Raw genomic sequence first — 19,327 nt, forward strand, 5'->3', positions numbered from 1 at the left:
TGCACTAGAAACAGCACCAAAATTTCTTGGTAGGATTTTGAGTTTTTGCAGTGCATTTTCAACTGTAAATAATATTTTCCAAATTCAATCAAACAGAATGGACTTTATTACTTTCTACCAATATTTATTTGCCTTTATGCAACTAGATACTCTTAAACTATTGTTAGTGAAGGTAAAAAATAAAAGTTTAGATCGCACTTTATTACAAAACTGAATATCAAGAACTTTCAAGGACTTTTTACAAAAATCAAGCACTTTTCCAAACCTTGAAAACAAGCATTTCCAAGCAAGTGAGGGACTTCCTTGTTCTCTTCAATCACAGCTGCTTTCATTTCTGGTACTCACTGATAAAATCAGTTTCATTTCATTGTCGTGTTTTTGTCCCCTACCTTGCGAAGCTCTGGGCGCGGAAAGCCAGGCTTCCGAAGATCTTGGAACACTTGGTGAACTGACCCACGTTGGCAGACGTTACCACGGTAACGCTGTGGTTGTCCACGACGCCCAGGTTGTCCATGCCCAGGCTGTAGCAATCTGTGGCAAAAGTTCAACGTCACCCAATTAGACAGAAAAACTAATAAATCCAAGCAGATTCACAGAAACGACAATGATTAACGTCTGTAAACACGGTGGCAGAACGTTGGAGCAGATTTTTGCTCCTTTTGACACTTTTTATCTTTTTTTTACTTTGGCTGAGGCAAAGTGTGTCTGAAAAGTTATTCCAGCTGGAAGGGTTTTTCTTCTCATACTTTTGTCACAATGCGCAGAGTTGGGTAGCAACATTTACTTGAGTTTCTTTCTTCAGAAAAAATTTACTTTTAGGATCATTTTTACTTCCTTGTACTTTTGAGTAATTGTATTATGAAGTATTTCTACTCTGAATTGAGTAAAATTTCTGGATTTTCTAATCACTGAATGAACATTCTGTGTGGAACACATTTCCAAAGATTTTTTAAAGATTTATTTTAATCTTTAAAAAAATTTATATATTTTTTGTACAATTTTACCTCAGTAGCTGCTCCATTTTTGAGTCTCAAACTATTTTACTTGTAGCATGGGGAACATGTCTTAAAAGTGAAACAATCCGCCAGTGGAACTATAACTGGGTTGCTAGGTAACGGGTTGGGTTTGCCTAGTGTTGCTAGGCAACGACGGAATGCCAGTTTCTTGTGAAACAAGTCAAATAATCTGCCGGTGGAACTACACTTTCATCAAAAATAAGGAAATATTTACTTTAAACAAGCTTCTATATCTAGCTATAAAGTTACTTATTAGTTAGTTTTGTCTTATTTCAAGTATGTGCACTAGAAACTACACCAAAAATACTTTGTAATATTTTGTGTTTTGGCAGTTTGCCAAATACTTTTTCACTCAAATAATTTCTTAGACGGCTGCTTTTTACTTTTACTTGAATGAAAATGTAAATCTTGCTTTAGCACATTATCTTTTTTCCACTCTACCAATGAGTGTTAGCAAAACAACACGTTAGCGTCCCACCTTTGGCGCAGTCAGCTTCACACTTTTCGCATTTCTGCGTCTCAGTGCCATCCGGCTGCTTGATGATGACTTCCTTGTTGGATCGGGGACAGTTCAAGGTGCAGGCCACTTCCATGGCCAGGTAGTTATCTGAACAGAGAGAGACAGAGTTCAAAGGGCAACCCAGAGTCTCTGAATGTCTTGAGCTGGATTTCTAATCTCAGTTCGTACAGGGACACGTCTTGACGCAGGTGGCTCCAAAGCTCAACTTCTTGTTGGGGTTGGGTTTGCTCTGGTAGGTGACGGAGTCGTAGAAGTTGGGTGGGGGGCAGTTCTCTTTGCACATTCCACTATCGTTGAAGTGACGACACGCCTAAGAAGAAGAAGAGGGGGGAAAACGTGAAGAACTGGCTGCAGAAGTAAAACAAAAGAGGTGAAGACGGTGTCATTTACCAAACAGTCCGAGTCTCTGGGTCCGGTGCACCCAGCCGCACACTGCGTGTGACAGCAGTCGCTAGGAAGAGGACCTTTGCATCGCTGACAGCCAGACGCACAGTTTATTCTGGTCACTTTGAACAAGGGGAAAATCAGGAAAAAGCAACAGTTTCATTACCCACTTGTTAAAATGTTGCAGCGTCGCCATCAACACCGAGCATTTTTGGTCCATTTTCTAATCCAAATATTTCAATACATAAAAAAACTAACTTATAAGTAACTTTTCAGCTAAATGTAGGATCTTGTTTTAAGTCAATAATTCCTTAAAATTGATGAAAAGGTTCCGATTCCACTGGGGAGATTATTTCACAAACAACTGGAGCTCTGTCGTGACCTAGCAATACCAGGCAAGCCAAACCCGTTACCTAGCAACCCCGTTCGAGTTCCACTGGCAGATTATTTCACTTGTAGCAATACATCTTTCCCATGTTTTGGAAGAAATAATAAGCTCATTAAATTAGAATTTTTCATTAAAGTTAAGGGATTATTGACTTAAAACAAGCTGCTGTATCTTGCTGAAAATGTACTTAAGAGTCATTTTGTCTTCATTCAAGTCTATTAAGATATCTGCTCTAGAAATTAGACCAAAACTACTTGGTCAGATTTTAGATTTTACAGTGAAGACTGAAGAGAGAAACTCACGTGTTTGACAGTCCTGCTCGGTTTCCCCCCAGCAGTTCTTCCCACATGCAGGATGACAGCTTGGACCTGAACCGGAGAAAAACAAGCAACGGCGGAAAAATTAGCTCACAATTATCACAGTTTCAACAAAAAGACAAAAAACGATTCTGCAAAGTTTCTCAGCCAATCACTGAGAAACGATACTTGAGTAGCAGAAGAAAACAGAAAGTCACAGGATAATGTATCAACCTGCTGCACCAGGACGTTTGATAAAAAGTACTATAAAAGAACAAAGCAAATGTCAGCTGAAAGAATGAAAAAGGTTTTAAACTCCTAGAAGACGGCAGGATAACACAGAACGTTACAAAAATGCTGGATTAACCTGTGAACCAAGAAAGACGTCAAAGACGGAAAACGAAAATGAACTGGTTTTACAAGTTGTGGATTACAGTACAGCCGAAACGATTAATCAAATTATTCGTGATTAATCGATTGCAGAAATAATTGTCAACTAATTTAGTAATCGATTAATTGGAGCATACAGACTCAACAAAAGAGGTTTTTCTAGCAAATTTTGACTTTTCAAACTCAGAATATGAACAGGTTTTTTTTTCTAGGAATTTTTACATCAAAATTAAACTTTTTTCCAAGAAATGTTTTTAATCAAAAAATTTTTAGATCTTGATTAATCTCAGAATTTCTATTTGTTTCTAGCTAATTTCTGACTGTTTATATTTGGATGGAAAAAAAAAATCAAAAGTTTTTGGAGAATTTTTTTTTCCAAAATAAAAATTTTTGAAAATGTCTGAGCTTCTTGGCAGAAATTCACTCTCTCTTTCCTATCTACAATGGCCCTAATCGTCTCACTGCAGGAGTATTATAGTGAGCAGCTCACAGTTGGGGGCTCGGGCCTGCAGGCGGTGCGGTTTGGTGTTCTGTTCGTCCATAGTGTCCGTCCATATGATGTTCTTTGGGTCCGGGAAGCACAACTGGGGGTTCCCCAAAATAGACACCCCGCCCAACAGGATCTCTGCAGGACAAACAATACCAGAACTATCAGACATAACTTTTCAAATCTCATAGTGAACATAAGCAAACACAGGTCACACAAACGAGAGCTTGAGCAGGTTTTTCTTTCATCCGACCTTTAAGGCTACGAAGCCGAAGCGTCTTCAGCCCCTGATTGTCCAGCACAGCCAGCGAATAGTTGGAGTTGTAAAAGTGGCTTCCTCTTATGATCCGAAGGTTGTCCAAAGGCACCAGGCTCACCGAGACGTGTGCAATGAGTACATAACCTTGCACCTCTACGATTTCCTGTGGAGTCAGACGACAGACAGGAAAACTTACTAAAAAAATAAAAACAACAAAAAACAATCTGAGACCATTTCTTCTATTTTTGATAAGATGTTCAGAGAAATCAGCTGATGACTCAAGCTGACTGTGTTTGAAAGCTAAAAAATGTTATCCTTCTTTCCAGGCATTGAACACACCACACACTTGTTAGCTCAGGATAACAACAACACTCTGTCTTCAGTATGGAGCTAACAAAGCTAAGATTTATCAATTATTATAAGCTAATGGCATTATTAGCTAGTTAAGTTTGTTCCTAGAATATAGATTGTTCACCACAACATATTAGCTACCCAACCTTTTTTTTTTTTTTTAAAAGTCAGGTATTAATAAAGTTATTCAAAAACCTAGCTCCATTACCATGACAAGTGGTAAAGCTAATGTTAACTTGGCATCTTTTTGGCTAACAGAGTTAAAGATGGTTGACATTCTTTATGGAAAACAGACACTGGCAGCAATGCTAACTGTGCTAATCATGCTAAGTGCTATAATAAGTCGCTAGGGCAGTTTCTACAGAGCCCAATAATACCAACCAAAAACAACTTAAAACATATCTGCCAGGTATGACAACATGTTTGGGCCATATTTGAAAAAAGCTAAAAAAGATTCATTTCAGAAATTTTCAAGAGAAAACTTGGAAATTTCTGAGGCCAGAAAGTTGAAAATTTGCAAGAAGAAAATCTGAAATTCGGGAGGGACTCAGAGTAGAGCCGCTGCTCCTCCACGTCGAGAGGAGCCAGTTGAGGTGGCTCGGGCATCTGTAAGGATGCCTCCTGGACGCCTCCCTGGTGAGGTGTTCCGGGCACGTCCCACCGGGAGGAGGCCTCGGGGAAGACCCAGGACACGCTGGAGGGATTACGTCTCTCGGCTGGCCTGGGAACGCCTTGGGATTCCCCCGGAGGAGCTGGAAGAAGTGGCTGGGGAGAGGGAAGTCTGGGCCTCCCTTCTGAAGCTGCTGCCCCCGCGACCCGACCCCGGATAAGCGGAAGAAAATGGATGGATGGATGGATGGAAAATCTGAAATTTTGAAATTCACCTCAGAAATGTTCTAGAAAAAACTTGGACATTTCTTCTCTAGAAAATGCAACATTTTCTAGAGAAGAAATCCGAAACAGAGATAAATTTCAGAAATTTTCTAGGAAAAACTTCGGAAAAGTTTTAGATTTGTAAGAACAAAACTCAGATAAATATAAGAAATTTTTAGAAAATATATGAACGTTTTTTAACTCAAAAAGCATAAAATGTACAAGAAAGAAAATAAGAAATTTTGAGAATCATGTCAGAAATTTTCTAGGAAAAATTTCTAAGTTGAGTTCAGAAAGTCAATTACTAGAAACCAACTTTCTAACTTTCTGAGATTCATCTCAGAAAGTTCCTAGAACAATAAATAGGCAATTCCAAAGTTTAAAAACTAGTAAAAAAATAATAATAATCCTTTTGAAAATCAGAACATTTTCAAAAGTCCAAAAATTGTATACTTTGCAAACTCTGAAATTTTTGCTTTTTTAAATTTCTGATTAATATAAAAATTTCGGACTTTTTTGGCTGAATTTTACCTTTTTTAAAATCCATCAACAACGGCTCTACTACACTGTTGTACAAATCTGTTTTTTGTTTCCTAAAGACTCAGAGTACCTTCAGGAAGGAGAGGTCCGGGTTCCCGCTCAGGTGTGTGATCTCCAGGTTGCCGTGGACGACCTGGCAGCCGGTGTAGAGCAGTCTCAGGGTCTCATAGTGATTTTCCAGGCTGGAGGGCAGAGCTAGCTTCATGTCCGTTCCCAGACAAACTGCAGCACACAGACATCATGACCACAAATTAACGACACACAAACTCTTCTGTAAAATGTAAAAAGAAAACATTTAAAATGACCAATGGACTAGTCAAATCCTTTGTTTTGTCTTCCAGAAACACAAACTGAAAGCGGTAGTTTTTCCATTTTAACTTAGGTCTACATGACGAAGACATTGACTATATCAACTGCCAGGTGGCTAACGTTGATCTTTCTATGCCCCGACAGAAAGTCTCCACTCCTTCATGAGGGACATGATGGGACATGAGGGACGTGAAGAAACGCTGGAGTCCATCCAAATCTGACAAATATATAAGTGATATTAAGACCGAATCTCTGACAGTTTGAATATAAACCAAATCATATATCTGAATAAAATAAAAACCACACAGATTGTATGGGAGGAGGAACAAGGAAAAATGATGAATGAAGGAATGAATGGTTGGATGAACAAAACAGACCAGTTTTCCATCTGTAGTGAATGTGTGCGTTTCTAATAACCATATCGGTTCCATATTATGTTCCTCTCTTCTCTCTTGAACCGTCTGAACGACCGTTGTCTAAATTGGGTGTAGCACAGCGGGAAGGGAAGGGGAGGGGATTTTATCGGTTAGTCCAAATATATTTCTGGCACTGCCTGCATCGCACTGGAAACATAATATCCAACTATTCACTGCAGTCCAAGCAGTCATGTGCCGCTGCTGACGCCTCACACTCTCACATGCTAACAAACTGACTGGCATCGTTACATCCTTCTACGGTTAGCATGCATCCATCGCTGCCTCTGCAGAACAGAGAGTCACTGCAGGACGGCTGTGTCTCAGAGCACAGATTCCCCGCAGAGGGTCACATACTGCGCCGCCTTCAGGGTCATGCAGCGCTGCAATCCTCTGGGGCTTTTGAAGACGCATAGCTGCCATGCCTTAGCAGGCAGTCACTCAGTGGACAGTCCCTCCTCCTCTTTGGAGGTTATAAATGACTTCCTCTGGCAAGTCAGTCGGCCCACTTTTCTATCTGAAGCCCCTCACCCTTCCCACCACTGCAGAGCAGGAAGTCTTTGACACTGCAAAACATTAAACTTAACAAGCAGTTTTGGTCTAAATGTAGAGGAAATATCTTAGTTCACTTGAAATAAAGCAAAACTAACTTACAAGTAACGCTTTAGTAAAATATAGTAGCTTGTTTTCACTAAATAATTCCTTAATATTTATGAAAAAGAACTAGTTCAGTACTTTTCATGTGAAAATATCTTGTTATACCTGAAGTAATCTGCCAATGGATCTAGTAATAATAATTGCTTATTTAATTTAAATAAGTTTTAAATAAGTTAAATTCTTGACTTTTCAATTAAAAATTAAGTTTGTAATTTTTTTTCTAGAAATTTTTACATTAAAATTCCGCATTCATGAAATTTAATTAAAATTTTGAGATTTTAATTTAAAAATTTTATTTTAATCTCAAAATTTCAATTTTCTCTCCAACAAATTTTTGACTTTCTAAATAGAAATTTCCACTTTTTTCTACAAAAAAATAAATAAATACATAAACTGCCAGTGAAACTAGAACTGGGTTGCTAGGTGACGGGCTGGGCCTGGCTGGCGTTTCTAGGCAACGGCGGAATGCCAGTTCATTGTGAAATAATTGTTTTTTTTCCATCAATATTAAGAAACTATTGCTTTAAAAGAATCTATGTCTTGCTGAAAACTTACTTTTAAGTTAGTTTTGTCTTATTTCAAGTGTATTAAGATATTTAGACCAGAAACTGGGCCAAAAATATTAGTATTTTTTGCGGTTTGCCACTTTTCTCCAGTGAATCGTGATGGCTTCCAGTACTGTCATCAAAACGATACTTGTGTTCTTCAAACCACATTTTGAATGGCATTTTCTTTTTCTTGTTGTGCCTCGTCCTCGGTGACTCAACTTCGCTCACAACATTGTTGTTGGATGCATCCATCTCAATGATAAGCTGGTTTGACCGCATCCTTCTTTCACAGTCAGAGATAAATCAGTTTTCTAGTAGATTAGGTAAAGATTTCACACAAGCTCAATGTCAGTCGAGTATCAAGCAAAGTTGAAGAACGGTGACATGATCTCCAGGTGAATGTGTCACAAACGGCTGCTGTCCGGTTGTGACATCATTTGATCAATGTAACCAACCTAAATAAAAGTGTGATGTCACAAAATTCTGCCTTTGATATGGTATTGTGATGTCACACATTGTGACATTACACTGCGGTGATGTCACGTTGCCATGGTTTCCTTTGAATTAAAATTCAAATATATCTTATTGATCCCAAAGGGAAATTAAATATTGTTGTAACCAGGGGCGCCATAGAGGGGGGAAAGTTAGGACAATTCAAAGGGCCTCTGACCGACAGGGGGCCCTCCACAAAATAGTTTTGTTTTTATTTTTTTTCTTCATAGAAATAGAGAAAAAAATTGGGGCCTTGTCAATTACAAAATTTATTATATCGTGTTTTTTAAATTATTTTTATCAGTAAAAAGTAAATGTTACCACTCCCAGACCAAAATGCACACCTTCAAATTTACACTGAACCCCCCTTGAATCTGCATGAAATGGTTCCTTCCTGCTTAGCGTGATGACAGCAGCAGCCGTCAGTAGAAAACAAGAACGACTGTGGCAGTTATAACGCTGCTAAGAGAAATAATAGTCAGATTTTCAAAAGGAGAGAAAAAAGACAATAGTGTCAATTTGTAGCCCAGTTTGTCTCCAAGAGAGGCGAGTACACTGTGTGAGATTATCAATCATTTAGCATAGTTAGCTAAGCTACAGACTGTTTGCCTCCATTTCACTAGCATTTACAGGTACACCTGTACCTTTTGCAACACTTAACAGACGAGTCAGTCAGCAGCAGCTCTAACCCCCTATCAGAATAATCCAGGGAGGAGGCCCTGTCCCAGTGAAAACAGAGAGCAACACTGATCAGTGACGAGCTAGTTAGCATCATTCCAGGGAGTCTATGTAGATTTCTCCTGTCTCACCGCTCTTTTTACAATTACACAACAAAACAATATATTTATTAGTGACAGAAATTCAAACAATCTTTATAAAATTATAATAAAAAACATCCTCCTGTCAGTCCAGATAGCCCTGCCTTAGCTTGCAATTAAATTACAGATACATGTTGCCACATCCCTCCTCAGTGAAATTAAAGCTGCAGTATGCAACTTTTATTAACAAAAAGTACATATTTGTTAAGACTGTCAACATGATGAGAGAGTATCTGACAATAATTTAATTCCTCTGCCTACTCCCAGTGCTCTGTAGAAACAACCAATCAGAGGCAGGAGGTGGGTTTTAACGCTGTCAATCAATCTTTAGCCGTCAGTCGTAAGTCAGGGAGGAGCTGGAGGAGATTCATCTCTTCGCAGATCATCCGTCTCATAACAAACTGTCATGACAAGAAAGCAAGGCAGCTGCATGCCTTTAAAATTGTGCCGCTTTTTATGGGTCAAATAGACTCAAGAAATTATAACAGCAGGGGGGCCCAATTAAATTTTTTGTCATGGGGCCCAAGTTTCATGGCAGCGCCCCTGACCACACATACTTGGTAAAATGTGTGTTTTGTGCAGTGGACTCTGCCGTTTGTTTGGTTATTGACTGATGTGTCGGTGATGTGTAAAGCTTCATTTGTGACGCCTCAGTGCTCACTGCATGTCAGCTTTGCTAAGACGTGTTTCCCAATAAAGCAGAAATTAGAGCCATATTAGAGCCTGGCAGCCGACTGCAGCAGCAAACAGTCTGTGATTAGTGGCGCGTCTGCCAAAAACACACACCCAGTAGCTGCAGCTTACGTCAAAGAACAAATTAAACATCTTGTTCGTCGGCTTGTTCGGTGAAGTCATCGTGGAAAATCATTTTGCATGTTCAGCCAAGACGAGAGCACCGTTTTTTGTTTTTAATCATTTTTATCAACATGGATGAGAGAAAGATTGCGACACAGATTCAAACAGACGAAAATAATCCTGGGATTAGGTGAAAAAGCAGAATTTCTCTCATTTCTAAAAAGTGTGTGTGACTCCAGTTTTGGGCTTAACCTTCCTTTATGCCGTCATTGTTTGCTCTCCAAAAGTCTCTCAGCAACGCCTGGGTGTTTATATGCGGCCTTGTGAGGAGCCGAAAATACCCCCTCGCCTTTATCGCTCACTGTGTCCCGATTGTCCGCCGTCAGGTCGCTGAAACATTCACACTGCGCTCAGATCAGTCGACCCAAACTCGTTCCACCACTCCTCCTTTCAAATTTGTTGCCTAACTCTTTCAGACAGAGTAATGTCCCAGAAACTGCTCTAGAAGTTTCCACTTCTTGTTTCAAAAGTTTCCTGCTTGGCCAGGATTCACTTGCAAACGAGATTTTTAATCTCATTGGGATTTTACTGGTTAAATAAGATCCATAAATAAAGTATGCTTGTGTTTTGTTTCTTCTGGGATAAGATTTAGGCTACTAAAACAAATAAAACTTTATTTGAAGAATTTTATCTCTTCTCAGAATTCCGACCAATTCTCAAAATTCCGATTTTTTTCCTGAGAATTCCAACTTTAATCTTCTGAGATCAAAAGTCAGAATTTTGAGTTTTAGGAGCAAAGTTGCAATATTTGTTACATTTTCAGCTGTGGTTGGTCGCTTCCACATCGTACTGAGTTAATCGAGTCAAGCCAATTGAAAAATCAGTTCCCCTCCTCGCCTGTGGGGGCGCTGCACCAAGAACTGCTGAAGGAAACAAAAACTTCTGAAGAAGATACAAAAGGTAAACCAAAATAGAGTAGCCTCAGATTTTAACAGTTCCTCCTTTTTTTCTTAGCCAAAGACCAAAAATAATTTTTCCAGCTTGTAGTAGTCTAGTGCGTTTATTTTGGCTGTATTTACCCAGAATACCCTGGGCTGTCATCCACTTCCTGCTTTTGGAGCGGTTTCTAGTCCGTTTGGCGTTCACACCGAACAAGAGTTCACTTCAACCAAACCAACATCAGAGTTTGATTGTGAACTTTCTAGGCAAATGAACTAAAGTTCAATTAAAGCGAACTAAACAGGGCTGGTGTGAATGCTTTGGATATAGTCGCTCTTAGTTCTGTTTCACTGAGCTCTGTCAATTCACCCTAAAATCATTTTAAAGCGATTTGACAGAGCTCAGCGAAACAGAGCGTCTAAATAAATCTGTAAGCACCGGTCTGATGACTAAGACAAACTTATATTTGTTCTGGGTTCGGTTGTTGAATTACACACTCATTTTGTCTCGCTTTGTGAATCTTGTGAAAACTCTTTTGGTTCCAGGCTGTAACTTGCTTGGTTCACTTCACATGTGTTTAAATCTGTTGATTTTATGGAAGGTTTTCTTTGCAGCATGTGTGTAAAAACCTAAGAAAGTGGGCAAGTTAAGACATATTTGACCTAAAAAAGAAGAAATAAATGTTGAGTAACAAAGAAAAATTCAGAAAGGCCACATTTCAGCTCTTCACTAATAACCCATCTGGCACTGAAATACTATTTCATGTGTCATCTTCTGTCTGATGAAGCTGCTTCAGGTCTGGTTTAAAACTGGTTCAGTTATCTGATAAGTTTAGACATCACACAGGCTCGTCCCTTAAGAGCTTCCTCTGTCTGCATGATTCACAGGTCAGAGTCAGGAGAGCAAAACAAAAAAGAAGAAATAATCCTCTGAAAATGGTCAGACTGAAAAGGAGTGAATGAAAAAGCAGATAAAGTCCAACGAAAAACATTGAAATACCATAAATGTGGTACTGGAAAACTAATTTTTTAATTAAAATTTTTAATGGGCTGGTATTTCAGCTGCTTTCTGTTCATATCACTAGTATGTATACCACTGCGTTTATTATAATAAAAGGAGAAAAAAAACACTTTTTGGTAAAGAAAAAAACTCAGATTTCAGCACCAGTTCAACATATTTTTACTCAAGTAAAAAGTATCCGTCCAAGAAATTATTCAACTAAGAGTAAAAGAAGTAGTGAGTAAAGTTTTCTTAAGTACTGAGTAACTGATCAAATTATCATTTAATACTTAAAATTTACATAACTTGATATTTTGATCTTGCTGTTTAAGTGGAAATTTTGGTGTTTTAAGGACCAAAATATCAATAATTCATATAAATCACAAAAATATCAGTCAGCCTAAAAAGAAAATTAAAAAAACTCATGAAACTTTAACAAAAACGTCTGTGTGTCTGTGTTGTTGGTTAAAACATGTTTGCTTTTCATTCAGTGGGTAGAAAATCCAAATATTTTACTCAAGTAAAAGAAGATATACTTCATAATAAAATTACTCAAGTAAAAGTAAGTAGTAAAACGTAGTAAAAAATACTCCTAAAAGTGCATTTAAAAAAAAAAAGTTACTCAAGTACACGTAAATGAGTAAACATAACTAGTTATTACCCAATATAAAGGATATTTATGAAGGGAAAACTGGAGAATTCAGCATGAATCAGACATTGTTTAGATATTTAATGTATTTAAATTACTTTAAATGAATCAGGGAAATAAGAACATAACTGCAATCCCTGATAGAGTTTCTTGAAAATGCTAATTCTGCAGTGAGAGCTGTGATTGTGACCTCATAGGTTGTTTTGCTTGTGAGCTGAACTAATGAACTGCATGAAAACTGAAAGCCAGTTTGAAGCCACACCTGTGTGTGGCAGCGTTCCAGTTAGCACAAGGAGTGTGCCTGCGCGTTGTTTACCGGAGCGAACGCGGCTGGCGACACAAACATCATGCAGCAGCTCCAGTCAGAACACCAGGTAGTGTGACGTAACAGACAATCAGATCTGCATTCAATCTGCAAAAACAAACCATACTGATCCGACTGGACTTTCCCTGCCAAGATTATCAACTCACAAATTTAAAATCTCACCGTGCATACCTGTTACCTGCAGGATTGGGTCTTGCATAAACGACACAACCTCACTTCTGGTTGATGATGAAGAAGAAAACAGGTATTGCTCAACAGACAAGCAGAACAGGATTTGTTCTGTACTGTACGCAGTGGAGCAACAGATATGAACTTCTTGCTCATTCGCACTGACGTGCAAAGACGACAATCACAACAACACACAAAAGATCGCAGCGCTGGAAAACCTCCCGCATTATCCCGTGAAACAAAACGCACAGCTGGACGGATCTGCAGCTGGATTTACACAAGCAGAGTGAAAGCAGGACAGGATCTGCAGATAAAAGAGTCTGAGGAAAACTCTAGTTATTATCGTTTACCACACAGTTAATTGGTTTTTAAGAGTTCGGAACCAATAATCGCAAAAAGTTAAGCCTAGCTGGGAAATTATAAACAACCTTTTTCACCAGAAAATAGTCCTATATTTGATTTTTCTCAGACAGATCACCTGCTATTGGTATTATAATCAGAATATCTCAATTTTATGAGTTTAATCACTTAGAGCGGCAGTATTTTGTAAAAAAAAATTATTATATATTTTTAAATATTTGATAAAACTGTCACCATGTCATGACAGTGTAATATGAGACAGGTAATCTGTGAAAAGATGAAGCCAGAGGTGCTGATGTCAATGGCAGAACTGCATAGTCAAAAACAACAATCAGTGTCAGGAGGAGGGTCTTAGTGCTGTTAATCAAGCTCATACACATGCCGCTTACTGTGTTAATGGCAGAGAAACAAGTTACCATTACAGGAAAACTGCTTATTAGCCATAATTGGTGGCTATGCTAGCTAGAGTTAGCATTCCTGGCAGACTCTGCTATTGGGAAAAAGCTACCTATAGCGTAGCATAGAGCCGGGCGGGAGGGTGTGTACATGAGCATGACTGACAGCTATAATACCCTAAAAACATATATTTTTCTTTATAAAAGTTAAATACTGTGGCTTTAAGAAAGTGCATGTTTTGCTGCACTAAATGCTACTAATTTTCAACATTAAGAGAACTAGATGAGGAGGTCAGGAAAAGTTTTGATCGAGAAAGTGAGGGAGAGAGAAGTAGGTTATGCTTGCCTGACTTTGACAAAAAAAAGTTTAAAAGTTGTTTTTGTTAATGCAACCTAAACCCCAACTGACAGATGTCAGTAAAGCACGTGTTTAAATTAGCTAATCAATCGCCGCTTGGTTAGCTTAGCTAATAGCAGCGGTAACTGTGATAGCTTAGCTAACAGCAGCGGTAGCTAATCTACCACAACGATCATTTAATAATCGCAAAACAGCCTAAAACATAAAACTGTATCGAACTGACTGTTCTGCTCTTTGTCTGGGAAATGTTTGCGTGCTTTTTCAGTGTTGAATCCTAAAACATTAGTGGCGTTGTTGCTATGACAACGAGTATGCGTATTAGGATACGAGTGGCTCTGAGTTAAGTTGTTCTCCAACGGTTTTTCTGCGCCATTTTTCCCCCCTTTCTGTGGCGCCCCGCACTAAATTCATAACGCCTTCGTGTCCAGGTTTCATTTTGTTAACGGGATCCTTCTACCGCGGAAACGCGGCCGTGGACGGCACGTCAAAGAATCGTCTTTTTGTCCTGCAGTGTTGTGCGCATGTGCAAAATTTCCGGACGTAAACAACAACATTCACAAAGTCTATTTTATGTAAGGAGCCGAAATGGGACCCTGAAATGAAGGCTGTTTTGCATGCTCGGACTTTTTCAGTCATAATTTCCAACTTTTGGAGGAAAAGCATCTTTAAATGTTCCAAAAACAACCTGAGCTGCATTAAACCGACCCCACAGTGAAACAGGTGGTGGCAGCCTCATGCTGTGGGGAGTTGATGGAAAAATGAACACGTTTCTGTTCAGAAACCTAAAGGGTTCCTGTTTTGTTATATTTTATTAGTATGTCTTAAGTCTATTCATGTGAGAAAAACAATTTCCTGTTTTCTCAGTTAGTATTCGATACAGCTGACAAATTAATGTTAAAATTTATTTCAGCATGTTATGAAAAAAAGAATAGCTCTTTATGATACAGAAAGATGGTCGGCTGTTTTGATAGAAGAGAAAACTTTATTAGGAAATAAACTTAATCAACAACTTGCATTCCTAAAACTACAAACATCTTTATTTTTATTTTTGCTGCAGTTTTTCAACCAGAGTGAAAGCAGAAAGTTAATTTCTCCAAAGCAGAGAAGATTGAACAGGTTGAGAAACAGGGTCACAGTTTCAGTGGAAACTGGAGCTTTGACCCAAACTGGAAGTCGCCTCACTGACCCTATCCAGACTGGTGAGTCTCTGCTCAGAGGAGAGAGAAACCAGTAACTGTGGGAACCTTTACTGCCAGTGAGGCTTGATCCTCGCAGCGTTGCCCAACTCTGGGAACCAGTCGGAGCGCTTGTGTTGATCTCCGATGCTAGAAAGATAAACACGACAGGCTGAAGTTCACCAACCAGTTCCTGTTAACAATGCGGTTTTATTTGGATCGACTTCACCTGCTGCCTTTGTTTGTGTTTGTGCAGCTTTTTTTGGATGCAGCAGAAGGTTTTTTTTTCCTCCGACCAGCTAGCCTTTAAGCTTTCAATGTTTAACTCTGCATGTTAATAAAAAAATTGACGAGTGTAAATCAATAACATTTGGAAAATAAAATGGCGAAAAGGTTTAAAAGCTTTCGAATTGATCTGACTCGGCACAATATTGACTTTTCTGATTCAGTCCGTGCAAAAATCGAAATGAGCTGCTTTGTTTTTACTCCATAAATATCCAAGAAACAAATATTACTTTCTAAAAACAACTAAACGAGGATATTCTGCAGATGCATTTCCAGTAAAAATGTCAAAAACAATAAAAATCAGGAATATTTAGGACTACATCCAGTACAATAAGCAATGGGTCATTAATTTTGCATTCAGAAAATATTTGGAGATCCAACTTTTTACTCCCCCTACTTTGCACATTTAAATATAAAATATTTTGATAATTATTCATCAGACTGGATGGAGAGAATATCTGGAAAACTATTTTTAAGTTTTGCCACATATGATCAAGTCCAACTGGACGTTTCTAGAGTCTTTTACTCAACTTTAACCTTTAATTACTCAAGAAAAGCATCTTTAATTATGAGAATATGGATCGTTTGAACATTTTTAAGGAATTGCACCAAAAAAAAAGTTTTTTATGCCAGATTTGCACAACTAACATCTCTCCTGACATCAAAATTTTGATTTTTGATTCACTTTCTGCACTAGTTTGTCGTTTTGCACATGCGCACAACACAAATTGTCCCAGAAGTTTCTTCCATAAACGACGATATTGTTGTTATGGGATCATTTTAAAGTAACATGATGGTTAGAAACACATTATCAGCTTTAAATTCTAAAGAAAATTTAACACTGGAACTGGAATATACAAAATAAATAAATCAATAAATAAAATTAATAAAAGTCTGTAAACAAAAAGGTCTAGTTGAGACCAAGATGAAGAAATATGCAAATTTTAATTATTGAGCTCGTTTTAACTCTTAATGCAATTAATTGATTCATTGCAGCAGGCCCACTTCTCTCAGATAAAATCCTAGAAATAAAATTGTAAAAAAAAAAAAATCACTTGTTTTTCTGAAAATCTGCGCTTCCACTTTCAGTTAGCTCCTGTTTTTCTGGCTGGCACTCAAGCTGCAAGTGTGACAAGTGGCCCTCTGTCAGACAATGTCCCCTTCAGGGCCAGAAGTGAATAATTGACATCGTCATGATGTTGAGCGACACAATGCACCGCCTGTTAGTGTTGTTGGGATGTTGTTATTTACAAATCTAGCAATAAAAAAAAACAGCCTGCAGCGGAAAACGTAGCGAAAAGTGATCAGATTTCTTGTGTTTTGCAGAAAAATAAGTAATTTTTGTCACATTTTGTTGTTTATTTTGGGATTTCATCGAGTAAAACGTCACAAATTGGTGCGTAATTGTGAAAGTGCAAAGAAAATCGAAATGATGAAGTATTAGTTCTGCAAATCTGGCATAAAAACAGAAGCTTTCTTTGCAATTTGATGCAAAACTATCAGATAAAAATTTCTAGAGGTTTTCATTTGTGTCCCGCAGCGAGCTGCAGGGTTTTTTGTGTCTCTAGTGGGACTTGCAGCGTGACAGGTGTGACTTTCCTTCCCGGTCTGCTCTCCCTAAACCCTGCGAGCCTCAGCAGAGACCGCCTGGCTGTGCGGAGTCACGCAGGAATGCGGTCCGGACCAGAATCCACCTCGCTGCGTTTCGTAGGAAACTCTGACACCAACTCCCAACCGGTTCCGACTCCACCACCGCCTTCTTCCCGAACAGCGGAGGCGCTGGAGTGGATAAAAAGTCACCCACCTTCCCGGCTCCAAGCTCCGGTCGCTCCCAGCAAAACGGCCCCGACCAGCAACAAACTTCTCGCCGCCTCCATCTGCGCCACTCAGTCCATATTCCCAAACTTTGGATAATTAAAAAATATAGATATGTAAATCCCACAAAGTCTCCTCCACGTCTCAGGTTGAGTTTAGTTTGGGTTTTTGTTTTCCCGGTTCGGAGTTGCAGCCCGTTTCCCAATCTCAGTAACTTCCTCCCACGGAGTCCGAGCCCGTCGGTAGTAAAAGCGGGAGTGCGCGCAGGAGTAAAGGCGCGCTCCCGTGAAGGCCAGAGCGGGGAGTGGCAGCATCAGCCCGCCCTCACTGCAGGCTGTCTGCACGATGGAGCAGAGCTGCTGATGAAGAGGAGGATGACGATGACGTCACAAAAATGCTACAAACCCAAGGCAATGTACGACGGAATGTTAGGGTCACCGTGGACAGACAAGAAAGGGAAATAGAGTAAAGTTCCAGCTAAAAACTCAGAATTTTTCTAAAAACAAAAAACTTGGAAATTTCGAGATTTTCTGAGTTTGAAAAGTTTAAAATTTGCTAGAGAAGTGAATTTGAAGAAAATGTTTTATATTTTTTAGCTCCAAAAGTTGAAAATTTGTGTAGAAGAAAACACCTGAAATTTTTGGGATTAATCTCAGAAACTTTCTATAAAAATAACAGAAATTTCTGAGCTCCAGAAAAAAAATAAAATAAAAATAAAAAATTGGCAGAAAAAAAACTAACAAAAAGAAAAACTGGGATTAATCTCAGAGCTGTCGATAAAATATATTTCTGAGCTAAAGAAATAGTTTCAAAAGTTAAAAACTTTGAACTTCAGTAAATATTCAAAAACCCAACATTTAAATATTTAAAAACTCAAAAATTTCCAATTGCTTTCCAAAACATTAAATAAATCAAAACATTTCTGAGTTTTGGGGCAGAAACCTCCTCCTCCGTTGTTCTCTATCAATAGCCCTAATGTGCTACACTGCAAAAATAAAATAAATATATATAACTCTTTTCAAGTATTTTTGGTCTAGTTTTAAGTGAAAATATCTTAGTACACTTGAAATGAGTCAAAAACTAACTTCAGCAAGAAACAGGAGCTTGTTTTAAGAAGATATTTCCTTAGTCATGAAAAAGTTCCAGTTCAACCGACAGATTATTTAAATTATAATGTGGGAAAAAAATTTTTTAAGTGAAATAATCTGCCAGTTTAACAAGTATTTTTCACCAATATTGTTATTTAAAACAAGCTTCCTTTATTTGCTGAAAAGTTACTTTTAATTTAGTTTTGTCATCGTTCAAGTGAACTAAGATATTTACTAGAAACTAAATCAAAAACAATTAGATTTTGTGTTTTTGCAGTGCGTGGGATCCATTTAGGAAACACGGGACTGTAAAGTGAAGGCCGTTCAGTTACAGTTTTATAAATTAAAACTGAGTGAGGTATTCCTGAATTAGCTTCAGACAGTTGTTCTCCTGGCGCTCAGTTCACACAACATGCCTTCGTCTTGGAGCATCTTCACATTTCCATCAGCTTTCTCAGGCTCTGCAGAGATCTGCAAGAGATCAGGAGTCGGAGGAGGAAGAATAAACTCCATTCATGGCAGGCGGTCCGCTCTGCCCTCCCACCGCTGGCCGGGTCAGAGTCCGGCCTCCTGCGCAGCTTCCAGAACAAAAAGCTCCAGTCTCTCCACCACACAGGAGAACAATCCTGCTGCTACAGTTATTCTGCAGAAAATGTGGCTGAATTATGGCTTTAGATCGTCTTTCAAGCAGTGAACTGATTTACTTGAGCTTTACACTGCAAAAAATGAAAATATTACCAATCATTTATGTCTTGGTACTCTTTAAATAAGACAGCTTGTTTAAAGTCAGTATTTTCATGCTAGTTCCAGATTATTTAACTTCTAACAAGATATTTTTCCTTTTTTTCATACTTTCTAATTTATCATTAGTAAACAACAAAGAAAGAAAAACAAAAAGTAATGCTAAATCTGCCCCCCACTCTTCTTGGCAGAATTGGTTTCGTATTCAAGCATTAGCAACATGATCACTGCAAATAATTTCTAGTGAAAATATCTCAGTACACTGAAAATATGACAAAACTAACATTTTATCAAGTTATAGCAGATTGTTTTATGTAAATATCGCATTAATATTGAGAAAAACGTCCTAGCTCCACTTAAAAAAAAAAAGAATGCTTTGTTATAAATTAAATAATCTGCCAGTGGGACTAGAATTCGGTTGCTAGGCGACGGGCTGAGGTTGGCAGGAGTTGCTAGGTAACGGCGAAGTGTAAAGCAAGTGATCTGCAAGTGGA

At 38.5% G+C, this 19,327-nt stretch overlaps 1 protein-coding gene across 4 annotated transcripts in view; it reads right to left on the reverse strand.

The window, feature by feature from the left end:
• erbb2 (erb-b2 receptor tyrosine kinase 2) overlaps positions 1-17,454 on the reverse strand; it is a 35,621-nt gene extending 18,167 nt beyond the window's left edge. Inside the window, exons 1-10 of one of the 4 annotated variants that reach the window (XM_081600519.1) lie at positions 12,620-13,090; positions 12,440-12,535; positions 5,575-5,726; positions 3,735-3,903; positions 3,485-3,619; positions 2,611-2,676; positions 1,927-2,042; positions 1,705-1,846; positions 1,495-1,623; positions 390-531 (exon numbers count right to left, since the gene is read on the reverse strand). In XM_081600519.1, the coding sequence (XP_081456645.1) occupies positions 390-531; positions 1,495-1,623; positions 1,705-1,846; positions 1,927-2,042; positions 2,611-2,676; positions 3,485-3,619; positions 3,735-3,903; positions 5,575-5,709 (1,034 nt within the window). In that variant the 5' untranslated portion in view covers positions 5,710-5,726; positions 12,440-12,535; positions 12,620-13,090. Of the gene's footprint in view, positions 1-389; positions 532-1,494; positions 1,624-1,704; positions 1,847-1,926; positions 2,043-2,610; positions 2,677-3,484; positions 3,620-3,734; positions 3,904-5,574; positions 5,727-12,439; positions 12,575-12,619; positions 13,091-16,993 lie in introns of those variants that run through there. The other 3 variants (XM_081600515.1, XM_081600516.1, XM_081600518.1) reach the window with 3 other exon arrangements.
• Between the last annotated feature and the right edge of the window lie 1,873 nt (positions 17,455-19,327).

The sequence above is a fragment of the Poecilia reticulata genome, chromosome 19 (assembly GCF_904066995.2).
Source record: "Poecilia reticulata chromosome 19, P_reticulata-male-v2, whole genome shotgun sequence".
In the NCBI taxonomy this organism is placed as follows: Eukaryota; Metazoa; Chordata; class Actinopteri; order Cyprinodontiformes; family Poeciliidae; genus Poecilia; species Poecilia reticulata.